Source organism: Ctenocephalides felis, unplaced genomic scaffold, assembly GCF_003426905.1.
Source record: "Ctenocephalides felis isolate EL2017-DRISC unplaced genomic scaffold, ASM342690v1 CF-g0.4_SCAFFOLD_03570, whole genome shotgun sequence".
Taxonomy (NCBI): Eukaryota; Metazoa; Arthropoda; class Insecta; order Siphonaptera; family Pulicidae; genus Ctenocephalides; species Ctenocephalides felis.
The window spans coordinates 20,931,635-20,947,681 of record NW_020539724.1 but is presented as its reverse complement, the minus strand read 5'-3'; the positions used below and the strand labels follow the sequence as shown (position 1 = coordinate 20,947,681).

Here is a 16,047-nt window from a genome sequence, read left to right as displayed (position 1 = left end):
AATCCACTGTGTGAACGAATATTATAGAATTTATTAATCAGCAATTACTGGATTTCTTTAATGAAGGTTCATTTCTAAATGCTAATTACAATGACAAACCGATCATGTCATATTTGAAATATGACTTTAATACAGTTATTTACATATTATACATATTTTTAATGCAATTATAAATATATAATTTATAATTTATCATTATATAAATGTGTATAATGGTTGAAACCAATAAATGTGTGCATCACGAGTGTTAGCATATTACTAATAAACATTATTCAAAATTGTTATATGATGTGTTTATTTTTACATAAATGCCATCTGTACAGTAGCAAATAAGTTTTACTTCAATCGCGTGTGAACCTTACGCGCACTCCTTTTTTATTTTGTTTGTGTATGAAGACAATGACATAAATATTCTAAGTTTTCTTACCGTAGGATAATACTCCCAAAAAGAAAATACCAGATCCGTATACCATCTGTACCAGGAATTACTTAACAGCAGTAACAAATACGATGGACAGAAAAATATGAAAAAACCTGAAAAAAATATAAATTTTAATAATAACATATAAATTTAAATTTTATCTTTTATTTTATAGGTAATGTATGAGATTCACTAACCTGCACATATGCTCGTGTACCAAAGGAAGCAAAATATAACTCCTTTGAAATAGCCAACAATCTTTTCTGTGTATTTATTTATTTTAGCCATATTTAAAATACTTTAGATACTAGTTTTAGCAAATATATAATTACCTACAAGTAAATCCATTATTGTAAATAATAATAATAATAATAAATGGTAGTCTGTCCGAAGGCAGGTCCATGGTTTGAGAGCCACTATAAATAAATGATTCCCTTACTCTTTAACCTATTACCACTATTTCCCTTCCCCCTTTTTTTTATTTTATGTATTTTCCTTTCCGAACTTCTGCTTATTGTAAATATAAAATATTATTTTTAAGCATATAACAATTTGCTAAATGGTTCTGTACCTTTAAATTAAATTATATTGCAAATTGTATTAAAAATAACATTGTTTTCTTGTAAATCAAATAAATATATAAAAAATTATGTTAACTAATAAAATGTCATATTTTATTTAAATTAAATAAAAATAAAAATTCAAACTATCACAAATATGATGATTAACATGTGTTCATAAATTATATTATGAATTTTCATATTTAAAATATGTTTTTTGTTTCTGTTTATGAAAAGTCATATAGTCACAAATTTTCATATTTAAAATATGTTTTTTATTTCTGTTCATGAAAAGTCATTTAACCACAAATAAAAAAATAATTTCAAATACCATTTTCACAAAAAATAACAGAAAATTGCAACATTTCAAACTAATAAATTGATAAAAATTAATCGTTTAAAATGACATCTTATTCAGAAACATAAGAAAAATCGTAAAGCCAAGAACCAAGAGCTATAAAAGTATTTCACAATTGCAAGAATATTTTGGCCGTTATTCAAATTATCATTTTTATTTCATCAATAATTACTAAATATTCAAGCAAATAAAAACTATTTTAAAATCCACATTATTTATTTATCCCTATATGTTTTCCTTCCAAACTAGAGCTAAAAAAAAGCTAAAAAGAGCTTATAAGACATTGTATACAGTCGATAAATAGAATAACAAAAAAAAAATTAAATTAATAAATAATTCGTTTGTCGATTAACTTTTTTATGTCGTCTCTTAAGTTATTATCTTAATTATTTATATTAAACGTTTTCTAAAAGTATTTTTTACCAAGTTCACTAAAATCAATTTTGTTGTGTAAACATATCAAACACATGACATTTAAAAATACAATTGCAATACTTACATGAACTGCTAAATTTTATTAAAATAATTTTTGTAAAACTCAATTTTTGTTTCCACTATATTCACTAATTTGCATCCCGACGCGCCAGTATACTAATGTTTTTTAAGAAACAAACACTTGTACCAACTCATAATAATGAAATTTTGTAAATAAATTTCAACTAGATCTAGGTTAATGTGATCTAGATATTTCACATTAAAATGAAGATGTTGTGAAAATGTTAATTGAGTTACAAAAAATCTTTTGCGCCGAATGGACTGATGGCGCGTTGATTTTCGGACAACTCAGATTTATTCGGCTCCCGGGATGCGAATGGACCACGCATGCGTCCTCCAGAATCCTTTAGGAGTACAAGGACGTAGATTCAAAACAAAACCCAAATTTTAAATAACTTGTTATAAGATAATTCATAGATTTTTGGACCCCTCCCTCCCCCTTGGTGATTCTTGGTGATATTTAAAATTTTCCACTTTCCCCACCAAACATCACGTGTATTTTCAGTACCTAGAAAAAATCGTAAATAATATTTTTGAAAATTTTTCGATTTTTTTTAAATCCAGATAAAGAATAAATTCACGTGATATCTTACTGGACCCCCAACTTCCTCTACGTGATTACTCGTAATTAATGGATGTCTCATAAGTATTTATAGTTAATAAGATTTTAAGTATAGGATAGAGCGGGCTTTAAAAGCCCACGCGTAAAAAGGTCTAACACAATTATCTCAAAAACAAGTAAAGTTAGGAGCTGTTTAACAACAATATTTGAAAGTAGAGGGAAAAATATATATAACCAGTCATCACTTTGATTTTTACCACTTCACTACTTGGAAATAAATGGCAATGTTTGAAAATCAATAACAAAAGTATTTTCTTTCCAAGTTACTTTTTTTGGTTGTGAGCACTGTTGTTTAGTTTACAACATCTTAATATAATTTTTAAGTATACGATATTTAATTGTTTAATAAGATGTATTATTACTTTTAAGTTAGATTCAACAGTTTTTTCTTTATAACCTCTATAAAAGCTTACATGTAGCTGGGGTGAAAAGGAACAATTGAACCTTTATCTTAGCAAGGTGTAAAAAATAAATACAAAACAAAAAAATAAATAAAAAAGTAAATTAAGGTAAAAAAGTAATTTAAAAAGAGATAATTTAAATAAATAGTTACTACAAAAAACAGATTAAGGTTATATACAGTGTTGTTTTTGTAAAAAATGTACCCATAAAAGTTATGTTTTGCATTGGTTGAATAATGTAGCTATTATTTCATAAAATCTCTAACAAATTTGAAATAAGACATTGGATCTGTTTGCCCCTTGGCTTTCCCATTTACATCGCCAATGAAGTACAAACCGACATTTGACAAATTTTAGGAAAATAGTAGAAACCCTATTTTCATAATTAGGAATTTTACTAAACATTATTTAGAAGTTAGATATGTGTTAGGTATTTGGATGTAGTTCATTTGGTTTAGACCAGGGATTTTTAAAGCATGGGTCACGACTCGCGACCCTAAATTCTTGGGAAAAATTCAGGGATCGCGAGTGATTTTAATGTCAAATATTTATATCGTTTTATAACATCACGTCTTGATTTTTGTATGTTCTCAATAAATTCTCAAACTATATAGCGTCAATATGTATATTGTTACCAAATATATAAATTGTTTAAAAATATTAATTTATTTTTTTATATCTGTGGGGTCGTCAAGAAACTCGCAATTGTAATTGGGGTCCCAAAGGAGAAAAGCTTAAGAAGCCCTGGTTTAGACAGTATAATTATTTAAATTCAAATTGGGCCTTTGTGCCTCGCCCTACCTCAATTCATAAATAAATCTAAAAAATAAGAGCAAACACATACATACTAAGATGACTAATAATTCCCTCATTGCGTCAAGTACAAAAACAACTCATGAAATAAAAGAAGTAACCAGAACGGCAATTTTCAGAAAACGGAGCATCCGATTTGAATGATTCAAAAAACGTATTACTTGTATTGATATGGTCAAGAATAGGTTAAATTTTCAGAAAGACCAGGCCCAGTGGTTTTGAAGATCCAATAAAAAAAAGTCTAAATAGCTACGCAGCGCAATTGCTTTGAAAAGCAAAAATTAAATTGTTGTTCCAGCAATTTGCCTTGATGATGCACACGCATTGCTAGTTTCATTACAATTTTTTTTTACAATATTATCTTATTGCAAACGATTTGTAAAATAAAATTATAAATTATATTTACAATTTATATTATTTACTTTAGTTAAAAAATACTAAAGCGTAAGAACAATAATATTACCAATGATAAAATTTCCGAATAATATGTATGTATACATATATTATTTTGTGTAAAGTGCGCCGCTCATGTATCGAAGGAATTTTCGTCACTAGTATGGGGTTGGAATCTAACTTGAATCTCGTTGGATCGATACAGCATCCCTTCTGTAATATCATGCATGTAGATGACTGAATTACGTCAAGAGCCACTATTTCTTATTTTTTCTTAATGGCGATTTATTGATAATAAGTTAAATGGTTAGGGAATGACATGAAAGAATTTTCCTCAAGATATTTACATTGCAAAACCTTTAGCAGGTCTTCCAAAAGAAGTATTCTAAAAATAAATACAAAATCCATTTTTCCATAAAACAGGTAATAATCGACTGATGTTTATTAAAATGATGAACTCGAATCTTTAGTTTTATCAAAATCCTCAAAACTGTGTTTTGAACAATTAACTACTACGGAGAAACGGCCTGGCCTATCTCTACTAAAAACTAATATGCACGATCACCAACTAATATCTTTCGAAGTGTTTTTGAATTCACAAAATCTGAACCGATCCAAAAAAATTCAAAATTCAAAAGTGGCTAAATTGATTTTCAAAGTGGCTAAATTTCAATTCTGAACGATTAAATCGATTTATACAAGTCAAAATTTACGTCAAGGCAAAATACCAATTAAACCTAGTTAATTTCTCAAACAAAAACTTTGTTTTCGCAAGAAAATGAATGTTTCCAAATTGAATGAGATCAAATTTAGAAAAATTATGTGTTTGTATGTAATCCGTTTTCTTAAAAACGGCTGGACCTATTTCAAGTCATCCAATGTATCTCGATAAGGACTACCGTTTGCGTAACGATCGGACAAGCCGTTTTTTTGTCATTGGCAGAAAAATATTGCGTTCACGTTTAGACCACATTTTCTTGAATCAATTTAAAAAATTCAAAAACTGTTCGAAAGATATTAGTTGAGAATCGCCTAAATTAATTTTCGGTAAAGGTCGGCCGTTCCTTTGTAATTAAATATTGAGAATTTTATTTTGACGAAGCTTATCAAACTTTGATTAACGATAGATTTTGTAGTCTTAAATAACAAACTAAAATATTATAGGCCTATGATAAGCGGTTAAATTATGAAAAATCATCAAATATTAGAAATTCGCTGAGTGCTTGAGCGATTCTAATCAAATTATATGCCTATGTGCAGGGCCTTTTCACTTAGAACAAAATCCTCGTTCAGAAGGAATACTTAGGGGTCCATTTGTAGTCGCAGATTTGGCGCTAGTGAGCCGATGAAAAAGTATTTTCAAATGTTTTATGTTGGTTACTAGAAACGTCAGTGTTATTTTTGTGTAAGTTTACAAAATGGCGATTCTTATTCGTTTGTGGTTGTATATTTGTTAATAAAGATTTCATAAGGAATTGCTCTCAAATGCTTAGCCCTTTGACAATATGAATAGAACAGCTTCAAACTCATATGGAGGACATAATTACTACATTACTACGTAGTGCATTGACATATTAGTCTAATCATAATACACTTTAAGAAAAGAGGTCAGGAAATTGTGTAAGAAATCAGTATGCGCTTCTACAAGAAAGACATAATACACAAATAAAAAGCTGTTCCAGCTGTTTAAAATTGGATTACCACTTCACACGGATCTGAATATACTTGGGAGAAAATGAATTGCTTAAGAATGTCAAATTTCGCACGGGATGATTATTAGTTAACGAGAGTTAAGAATGACAGACGATGTAATGAACTAACACTATATGCATTATTCACTAAATTTCAATAAATATTTATATTAATAAGTAGAAAAAAGTGTAGACGTTATTCCAGTAGATTAGATGTGATATCTATTATATATAAACCGGTGTATTCCAGTGTATTTGTTGATTTATATTTCGATTTGATTGTATATTTATTATAATATAATATTATCTAGTATATTTTTGTTATTATTGTATTATTACAAAACATAATAGGATTGTAATACCAAATTTAGTTTCAAATACCCGTGCACCTAAAATCATTAATTTTTATTTCAAATTTTGCGCCATTAATTTGAATGCTAAAAGCAGCGCCACCACGTCGAGCGGAGGACCCTTTAAGTATTCCTTCTGAACGTAAAAATCGGGCGAGAGAAGCGTCTATATGAACACGGGGTATTCTAATATTGTCTAGGCCTATGTGCGTTCTGATTAGTAATCAGTAGCTACAAACCAAATAGCACACTGTAATCAGTGCATACAGTTTACGTCCACCGATAATCAGTGATTACAGTTTACGTCCACATTCAAATAAAATATGAAACTCAAAATGGATCTTTTTTTTTCTTTCATATAAAAGGCGAAACTTAGAATAAGTTTATTTCAACATTTTCATTTAGTATAGTATGTATTATTATGTATTAATTTAAGTTAAGTATTATTAATGATTAATATATATAATTGTATAATTGTGTTGTATAAATATAAATACAAAAAAGAAAAATTAATATAGATAGGGAAGTTCATGCAACTATTGATAAGATGTTTTTATCTAAATGGCTAATTTTAATTCTTGTTGATAAAGTCGATTATTTACACGTAACAGGAAGTTCATGCATCATGCCTTAAGGCAAAATGCCACTTATACCTAGGTTTATTAACTTCCCGTAGGATACATTATTGTTATCGTCCAAAAATGAAATTGAAAATTTTTGCATATTTTCACGTTTTGAAGGTTTCTGAACATTTTGGCGTACCTTTGAAAAAATGGATGTGTGTGTGTGTGCACGTATGTATGGATACAATTTTTCGGGCGCACAGATCAACCGATTTGAGTGGCTCAAATAATATTCGATTCCTATTGATAGGGAGATGTGCTGATTAGTTTTTGGCAAAGGCCGGTCCAGCCGTTACGAAAATACAGAGCAAAGAGTGCAGAAAATAGAAATCGTGTTTTTGAGAGAACGGAGCATCCGATTTGTATAATCAAAAAAATATTTAAACCGCACTGATGTGGAGAAGTGGTGGTTAGATTTTGGCAAAGGCAAGTCTGGTCGTTTCGGAAATACGGAGTTAAATTAAAAAATGGCAGTTTTTAAGAGAACTAAGCATCCAATTTGAATGATTCAAAAAACTTTTTGCCTGTGTTGACGAAATGATTGCTTCCGGGGAAAGAAATTTATGTTCCTTTTTTTTAATTTTCAAAGAATTTTTTTTACTAATTTTTATTCTTGGAATATTTCATTATGGTACGGAAAGTTCCAGAAATTTGCCTTAGGGCACGATGCCATACACCACTAGTTATATTTACTGTTAGAATAATTTTTTTTAAACTTTTGTTAGAACATATTTTTGGGTTACATTGGCACTACTTTTTTCGTAACTTTCTTCGTATTTGTCTCGCTTTATTTCCGAGAATGGTAATGGATTTATCTGAAATTTTTTTTGAAAATAATACAATAAATAAGTTTTATTTGCTGTTAAGAATACATAAACATGTAATAATATTCCAATTTTAATTACTTTAGTCCTTTGCCTTTAACCTTTGACATTTAAAAAAGGGAAAATAGGTACCGACTAACTAGGACCCGTTCTATTATTTCATTGGTTGTTGAAAGCCATAACTTCACCCTGCAGCTACCAATAGCAAAGCAAGTATTGATTCGAGAAAGTCTGAACAGGTAGCTGTCTTGGCTAATCGCTACGCACAATATGTAATATTTACTATGACGTCTACAAGCTTTGTCAAATTTTGTAAAAATCGTACAAAAATCGGTGATTAGATAAATAAATATTTAGTGAGAAGAGCATAATTCATCTGGCATTGCTGTGAAGCAAAAAATGAGTCGAGACGATTACGACAAGGTAATAAAAAAGATTGTTTTAGTAAACCTAACCTAGCATTTTGAGAAATCACTGTCATACTGTCAATTACATTTGCATTAACTTTCCATCATATGTTTATATTATATATCATTTAACAAATAAGTAGTTCAGATTTTCACAGAAACATATAGTATAAATCCCATTAATTTTATAGGATAGTTGTTACATAGGATCTATACTATGAAAAGAACGTTTCTTATATATTTTGCACTTCGGATACCCTTAAACATTTAAGCATTACAAAAATCTTTTGCTTAATTTATTAAAATTATTTCTCTTTCAATATAAGTAATGTAAATAACTTAATAAAAAGGTTGAGATATTGCATGTGCAAGGACAATCTAGATACAAGTGAAAGTGAAATTGCTATAGTAATTATTTGTTTTCATTACATTAATTGCAGTCGATGTTATTACAATAGGTATTTCTACTCAGAGTTTGTGTAAAAATGTTACCGAAAAGTACATTAACATGTAAAATAATCAATCAACATTGTACTGAATGCTTTGTAGAATAAAAGATAGTAGTGAAATTATAATCTATATAAAAATGTTATTAAACTTATTAGTAAATTTCTTTCAAAAGATAAAACAAATTACATAAATTGTAGCAAATGAATTAAATTTAGCAATCCTGCTTTCAAGAAGAATTTTAATAATAATAACAAAAAACTAGTTAGTTTAACAAGTTAAAATTCTGAGTAAAAAAATTCATATAATTTTGTATACAGTATAAAACATTCTTTCAATTCTCTTTTGCAGGATAAAATTATATTATTCATACAATATCGTCCTAATGAAAGAACAAGAACTTATTTAAAATTTAATGAGCCTAAGGAATTGATCATTTACATTTTTAAAAAATGTGCAGAAGACTTGGATATTGAGTCTTCGGGTGACAAAGTTAGCATCGGCTATGAAAATCTTTGTACTTACATTGATAAGGTAATATGTAATCCTAATCTTTTCATATACAATCACTAATTTGCCATTAATGCAGTTTCCTAATAGACAAAGTGTATGTTTCTCCTCAACAAATCTGTTGTCAAATCAAAAATGTTGCCTTTAAGCTTTTACCTTTGAAATTATTACTCTGTAAGGAAAATAATCGAATTAAAGAATTTTAGCATTAATACTTTAATAAGTTCACTCGCTTCCTAGCTGATTATATACCACAACTTCTTAGTTCACATTTGTTTATGTAACATTCAAATGACAAACTCGACCAAGAACTTCTCAGAATATATGTTGCAAAACAATTTTCAGTGCAAAAAAAAATGATTTCTTTTACTTTGCAGGTGTTTGACATAAATATTTTCCTAAAGCAACCTGGATTAAATGTGTACAAACCCTATAACCGAGACTGGATCAAGACCCAATTCCTGCAATATGCGAGTTCGTAAATAACTCATCTAATCTAATAGATTTAAGTTTAATTTTAATATTTGAAATAATATAATTGTGTTAAGTTATCAATATGTTATAGAATAATTATTTTTGTGTAGGTATCATTGTTACCTAATTTTGTTTTATTTTTTTGTACACTTGTGCCTGCTAGATTAAGAAAATTTGGAGTTTAAAAAATGCACCTAATGAAAGTAAAGATTAGTAAAATGTTGATAATACATATTCCGATAATTTTGTTATATATAATACCAAAGTTTGTTTGTCATATTTTAAGTTTTGATGTAAATTAAAGAGTGTAGTATAATAAGGATGTGATTTACTCATTATATATAAATAAAGAAATTTTTTATACAAGTGGACTTTTGAAAAATGTACTCATCAATAAAGTAATAAATTATTAATCATATTCAGTAATGCGATAATTCAATAGATGTAGTACAATAACTTTGAAAACTGAGTTATGAATGTAACTGGTCTAGGCACAAGCAAAATTGTTATAGTAATTATTTGTATTCAATATATAGTTTATTTTATTAACAACTATTGGTAATAAAATAGACTAAATTTGGTAATAACAATTTACTTAGTTTGTAGCAGAGAACCGAAACATATCAAAATTCTTTATTTTCTAACTTACACAAAAGTGATAGAATTTTTCAGAACCGCAAAGCCAGCAGAGGCCAGCTAATTATCGATCTCATTTTCATAAGACTGTAAATAGTTTAATTGAATCACACTATATGCTTGGACAATCAACCTGAGACGCCCAAGACAAAGACTGAAATCAAATCATATTGTGCAGACTTCAAAAATTTCAATAATCTAAGCAAACGACAGCTGATTATTGATCTTATCTTCATAAGACAGTAAGTAATTTGATTGAATAATCTGAAATGCTTGAAAAAATCAACTTGTTAAACTCAAGACAAAGACCAAGATCAAATCATATAATGCAGACTTTGAAAACTTCAATAATCTAAACAATCGACAGCAAATTTTTCATAGAACAATAAATGGTTTAAATGAATAATCTGAGATGCTTGAAAAAATCAACTTATTATGCCCGAGACAAGGACTAAGATCAAATCATATTGAGCAGACTTCAAAAACTTCAATAATCTAAAGAAATGACAGCAAATTATTGATCTTATTTTTATAAGACAGTAAATGGTTTAATTGAATAACCTGGGAAACCTGAAAAAAGTAATTTGTTATGCCCGAGACAAGAACTAAGACCGAATCGTATTGTGCAGACTTCAAAAACCTCAATAATCTAAGCAAATGACAGCAAATTATTGTACATATTTTCAAAGACAGTTATTGGTTTAATTCAAAATCCTGAAATACTTGAAAAAATCAATTTGTTATTTCCAAGATGAGCACTAAGATCAAATCGCATTGTGCAAACTTCAGAAACTTTAATAATCTATAAAGGAACGACAGCAAATTATTGATATTATTATAATAAGACGGTAAATGGTTTATTTGAATCACCCAAAGATACTTGAACAATCAACTTGTTATGCCCAAGACAAGGACTAAGACAAATCGTATCGTGCAGACTTCAAAAACTACAAAAAAGTATATATTGAACAGTCCCATGAACAAGGTGGCTTTGGTAGTCAACATACTGTGCCTGAACTTAAACTTTTTAAATTACATATCTGCAAAATACATTCATTAATATTGTTAAAAAGAATAATAATTAGAACTTGTTTGCGGGGGGAATGATGTGGGAGTTTGACAGATCATGACCATAAAATAAAAATGGCATGCAAGCATTGAATAAAAATAAAATGAGGAGCGTAGTTTTATTCTGAAAAAATATTTAATGTCAGTATTGTCTTTTTATATAGATTAAAGAAATTCAATCTAAAAATACAATACTGATAATCAAAGTGGACTTACGGGTGTTTACATGTGGTTGTTTGCTTAAATTACATTACGTTATGTTTCTATATAAATTGAACAGTATAAATTAAGCCGATTGACATTAAATATAATTATTTACATAGTATTATATAGACAAGTTTCAGTTGCACTTGAAAATGTACAAATATCTAAGAAATCATGTATAATAATGACATACCTTCAATTGCCAATACTGTTACCAATTTGTTGTAATTGTTTCCTTTAGTTTTTTGTTCCGCCGTGTCATCCGTCTATCGGCACCGTCAAAAACTTTTAAATAAAAAAATCACACATTTTCGTCATGAACAATCCATTTGCACATATAATTGTATTCCATTAATTGCAATTGAGTAATCTTGATGCATCAGCAATTACAATAATTTTCAACACAATTCAACTTTTGCAGCGCGTCTGGCAGTCGCCAGCAAATGCCACTTTTCATTTACATCACAAGTCAGGATAAACAGTCTTTAGTTACACTTTTTATTATTCATCATGACAAGTTTCTTTCTAGAAAACGTTTGATTTGTGTGGCATTAAGTTAAAAAATCAGCGTTAAAATGTCGAGCGGTTCGTTATTCAGCAATAACGTTATTTAGCAATATTTCGGTAAGTGCTGCCACCAATAAAAGAATATCTTGTTGTGTCTCCGATGTGCCGCCAAATTCAAATTTTAAAACAATCTTCACAGCTATCTGGAGCTTCAAAATCAGTAATCTGTAATTCATCAGCAATTTCACACGTTTTTCGCACTTATGGACAATTTTAAAGCTAATGCTTCATGATGGCATCCCACTAAAACATTTTCCAATTCATTAAACTTTTCTACAATTTGCTTTTTTCTCTGCACACCTCCGAATATGTAAATGTTCTTTAATATCTTCTTTATTCTTTGAATTAAAGTGAGAAGTGAATTGATACCTAAAGTAGAGACGTAGTCTCTTCGAAGATAAGTAAGTTTTGAATGAGTAAAATTTAATTTTTGGCTTGAAACGACAAAGCCAAAAGGCCCTATTGAACAAGATCACAAAATATCTTAAGCATATGAAAAATTGCAAGAGCTATATATAACATAAAAATAGAAAACAACAAGGGAGTTATTTTTATGTCAAGGTTTCAATTATTATTCCACAAAAAATTTTATATACTTCGATCATTTGTTTGATTAAATGTTAGGAATGTTTGAATACATCATTATTTTTGTTACCATAATCCATATCAATGTGTAAAATTATATATATATATATATATATATATATATATATATATAGAATTTTAGTTTTTAATAAAAGTTTCCAAATATAAAGATTGTTAAGAGTTATAGTTTTTCTAATTTTTCAATGTTTTTGACCAGATAAGGTAAAACAAAATTTTGGTAAGTATAAAAAAAATGTAAGGGCTTTCGAATGATGCTAATTAAAAATTAATCCAAATAACTGCACTACCTAATAATACAAAACAAATATTGGTGACTGGTATCGCATTGTAGAACTCATAAAAATTGAACACAATAAGAAGGTTATTTTGAACTCAATGTATCAATTATTATTCCAAAAAAAATCATATATTTCATAAGTTTGATTGAATGTTAGGAATGTTTGAATTCATCACTATTTGTGAACATATAAAATGAAAATGAATTTCAATTTTAATGCATTAACAAATAATTATTTAGCACCATTTGTCATATGGCCTAGACCATTATGAATATAATTGTTAATTATTAGTTAAAATAATTATTTGTAAAAATAACATCAATTTTCACCAATATCTTTTATGACAAAAAGTGAGTTTGAAAAAAGAAGTTACTTTTGACTATTTCCAATAATATCTCAGCTAAATATTGTGTTAAAAATTAAAAATCAAAGATCTATAAAATAACATGTAAATCATTTAAATATCCTTCTCAGCACTATTAATCAAGATTTATAAGTCACAATTATTCAAAAATCAGTATCAATTGAAAAATGTAAACTTCATTCTGATATAAAGCAATATCATAAACCCCATTTAGTAAAAATGGAGAATTGCATTAAAATATCAACTTTTACTCAGGTAAATTTATATGAAATTTGTCTCGTCAGAAATTTGTTATGTTCTTCACTTTTCATAATAATAATCCTCTTTATATAAAAATACAATTCTTCGGCAAAAGAAAATATCATTTTTGTACCACACATTTATAGTAAATTACTATAAATGTGTGATGAGTAATAATATATTAAACAAAACCAATCAAAAATATGCCAAGAACATAAATAAACAGTTTATACAGGTACAAAATATTCTACACATATTTTATTTTAATATTGATGATAAGTGGCGATGGTACTGTATTTTATCTCAAAATTGAACAAGTAAATAAAAATGCAAATATAAAGGATATTTTTTTAATATAAAATTAAGTCAAGCAAGCACTTTTAATATATTTTTAATTATCCTCTGTATCACTGTCACTGTCATCTTCCATTGCCTAAAAGATTTCAAATTTCATATAATAACGATATTTTATTTCAGTAGATAAAATAAAAATATCATCATCAATAGTTTTTAGCAGAATTATGTCTATAAATACCTGTTTCGCCTGGCTTTCTGCTTCTTGCCTAACACTAGCAGGAACTCGTTCATGAACTCCATTGCTTTCAGCACATACCCAACTCAATTCAAGTTCAAAATTTTTATCTTTTAACTCATCGTGCACTAAATAAATTCTGTAAAAAATATCAAAATGATAATTCAATTTCTTTAAATCTTATATAATTATTTCTTAATTTTATATTAAATATATACTTCATAAAATGGAAATATATTATTATTCATGCATAATATACAAGTGACTTTAGTAAATCACAAATTTCAATATTTTCTCCTATGATTGTAGTTTTAATTAATTCTCAATTCAAATTCAATTTTGAACACAAAAAAATATTTATCTAAATTTAACATAGCAGTAAAGAGTATTAATATAATAAGCTAATTTGAATAGTTGAAACAAAATGCAACATCATTGATAAACTATTTTTAGTTAAATAAGCTAAAAAAAATATTAACTTACATTCGTGCTGCTTCTTTGACCAATTGCTTACATGTCATTTCAGATAATTTTAATTTTTCTATTTCAGTTTTTGCTGTTTGTTTAGCTTTGCCAATTGCTGAACCGTAACAACCCTAAAAGAAAAATTTGATTTAATTTGATTCACACATGAAAGCTCATATTACTAACATATTGCTAAAGAAAATATCTTCTTATAAAATAAAAATACTTATAACTTATGTAATATATGATCGACTATATCCTTTTCAAACCCAATGTAGCTACTCCACGAGAATCAAAATCTCAAAACTACATTATTGAAAAGATCATTTTCAAACTTACTGTAGTTACACCGGAAGGATCTAAAGCATACAGAACTGGTTCTTCATTTTCATAGCTTCCCAATAATACAGCACATCCGTATGGCCGGACAGCTGAGTAAAGTGTATATGTGTGGAACAAACCAGCCACTCTTTCTGTTAGAAATTTCAAAGGAATAGAAACACCATATTGAGAAACATATGATTTACATTCACTTCGAGCTGCAGAAACAATCTCGCGGGCATCACAGATCAGACCAGCAACTGCCTAAAAAGATGAAAAATTCATTTAAAAACAGGAATAAATATATTGTTGTAAATTCATTATATTAAAATGTGATTATATTGATATATAGTATACGATCTTGTAAAATATGATAAAGAAATTAATTAAAAATAATATTACTTGGTAGTATTATTAGTATTTTATAAAAAGTAATCTTCAGAAATTAGTCTTTACTAGTTTAACGCCTGAATTAGTCTTCAGTTTAAAATGATTACTTTTAAACATGTTATTAGCACCTTTTAAATATATTACTAATTTCAATCCTATTATGATGCTCACCATTCCAACATGTTTATCAATATTAAAGATTCTGGGATTTGTTCCTGGTTCGTAGAGTTTGCTTGTAACTAATTTTTCAACAGCAAACACTACACCGTCTTTCCCTCTGAGACCTATTGCCGTTCCACTATTCTCTACTGCTTTATTTGCATATTCCACTTGGAACACACGACCGTCTGGTGAAAACTGGGATGCTGAGAGATCGTACTGGAAAAAGATATTTAAAACTAACAGTTAACAACAGAGAATAACTAGTTTCCAACAATATCAGTAATCTTCATAATAATCGAAGGTTCAAATAACTGACAAGTACAATACTAAATTTAGTTCAATAGTAAATACACATCATATATATACACATATATTTGTAGACATTTAAATAAGTATTTTCACATATATAAAAAGTTCTAAATTGCGCACAGAGTACTGCAAGTGATGTATTTAATTAAGATTTAATAAAAAGTGTAACATAACTTTTTCCGCATAAATATATGAATCTAACGTTTGATGAATATGTTTTTTATAAATAATATGTAAAGTGTATAATTTATTATTTTAAATATTTTTGTATTTAAAATAATGTTCAAATTATACAATAATAAATATATAACCTCTAAATTAGATGACTATGTAAAAAAATGTACTATCATTTAACTATATAGGTAACAAAATATGATATATAAAACATACCCCTGTTCCAATTGAACTCATTTTAATATTATAAACTTATTAGTTATTCACAAAACTATTAAAAATTATATTTGGCCGGAATGAAACAGCAGAAACAAACACTTTTGAAACATCAAATTAATGCAG

At 27.8% G+C, this 16,047-nt stretch overlaps 3 protein-coding genes across 3 annotated transcripts in view; 1 reads left to right on the top strand and 2 right to left on the bottom strand.

Annotated features, from left to right (window-relative positions):
* Nucleotides 1-11,851, bottom strand: part of LOC113383566 — a 29,126-nt gene extending 17,275 nt beyond the window's left edge. Inside the window, exons 1-3 of the mRNA XM_026621823.1 lie at nt 11,491-11,851; nt 619-753; nt 428-534 (exon numbers count right to left, since the gene is read on the bottom strand). Of these exons, the coding sequence (XP_026477608.1) occupies nt 428-534; nt 619-709 (198 nt within the window). The 5' untranslated portion in view covers nt 710-753; nt 11,491-11,851. The remainder of the gene's footprint in view (nt 1-427; nt 535-618; nt 754-11,490) is intronic.
* LOC113382746 (protein enhancer of rudimentary-like) lies at nt 7,752-9,692 on the top strand. Its single transcript, XM_026620976.1, has 3 exons — nt 7,752-7,974; nt 8,757-8,939; nt 9,293-9,692. Exons 1-3 carry the CDS (start codon nt 7,951-7,953, stop codon nt 9,395-9,397), a joined length of 312 nt encoding a protein of 103 aa, XP_026476761.1. The 5' UTR covers nt 7,752-7,950; the 3' UTR covers nt 9,398-9,692.
* A 1,788-nt stretch (nt 11,852-13,639) lies between the features above and the next one.
* Nucleotides 13,640-16,039, bottom strand: LOC113382871 (proteasome subunit alpha type-3-like). Its single transcript, XM_026621118.1, has 6 exons — nt 15,922-16,039; nt 15,232-15,438; nt 14,689-14,934; nt 14,368-14,480; nt 13,888-14,023; nt 13,640-13,785 (listed from the first exon to the last, which is right to left on the bottom strand). Exons 1-6 carry the CDS (start codon nt 15,940-15,942, stop codon nt 13,744-13,746), a joined length of 765 nt encoding a protein of 254 aa, XP_026476903.1. The 5' UTR covers nt 15,943-16,039; the 3' UTR covers nt 13,640-13,743.
* Nucleotides 16,040-16,047: the final 8 nt, after the last annotated feature.

Excerpts from the sequence above, each read along its gene's own strand:
- LOC113382746 (XM_026620976.1), top strand. The coding sequence starts at position 7,951 with ATGAGTCGAGACGATTACGACAAG. Across the intron at positions 7,975-8,756 it reads GTCGAGACGATTACGACAAG|GATAAAATTATATTATTCAT; the intron begins GTAATAAAAAAG and ends TCTCTTTTGCAG. Across the intron at positions 8,940-9,292 it reads TTTGTACTTACATTGATAAG|GTGTTTGACATAAATATTTT; the intron begins GTAATATGTAAT and ends TTTACTTTGCAG.
- LOC113382871 (XM_026621118.1), bottom strand. The coding sequence starts at position 15,942 with ATGAGTTCAATTGGAACAGGG. Across the intron at positions 15,439-15,921 it reads TGAGTTCAATTGGAACAGGG|TACGATCTCTCAGCATCCCA; the intron begins GTATGTTTTATA and ends ATCTTTTTCCAG. Across the intron at positions 14,935-15,231 it reads TTGATAAACATGTTGGAATG|GCAGTTGCTGGTCTGATCTG; the intron begins GTGAGCATCATA and ends TCATCTTTTTAG.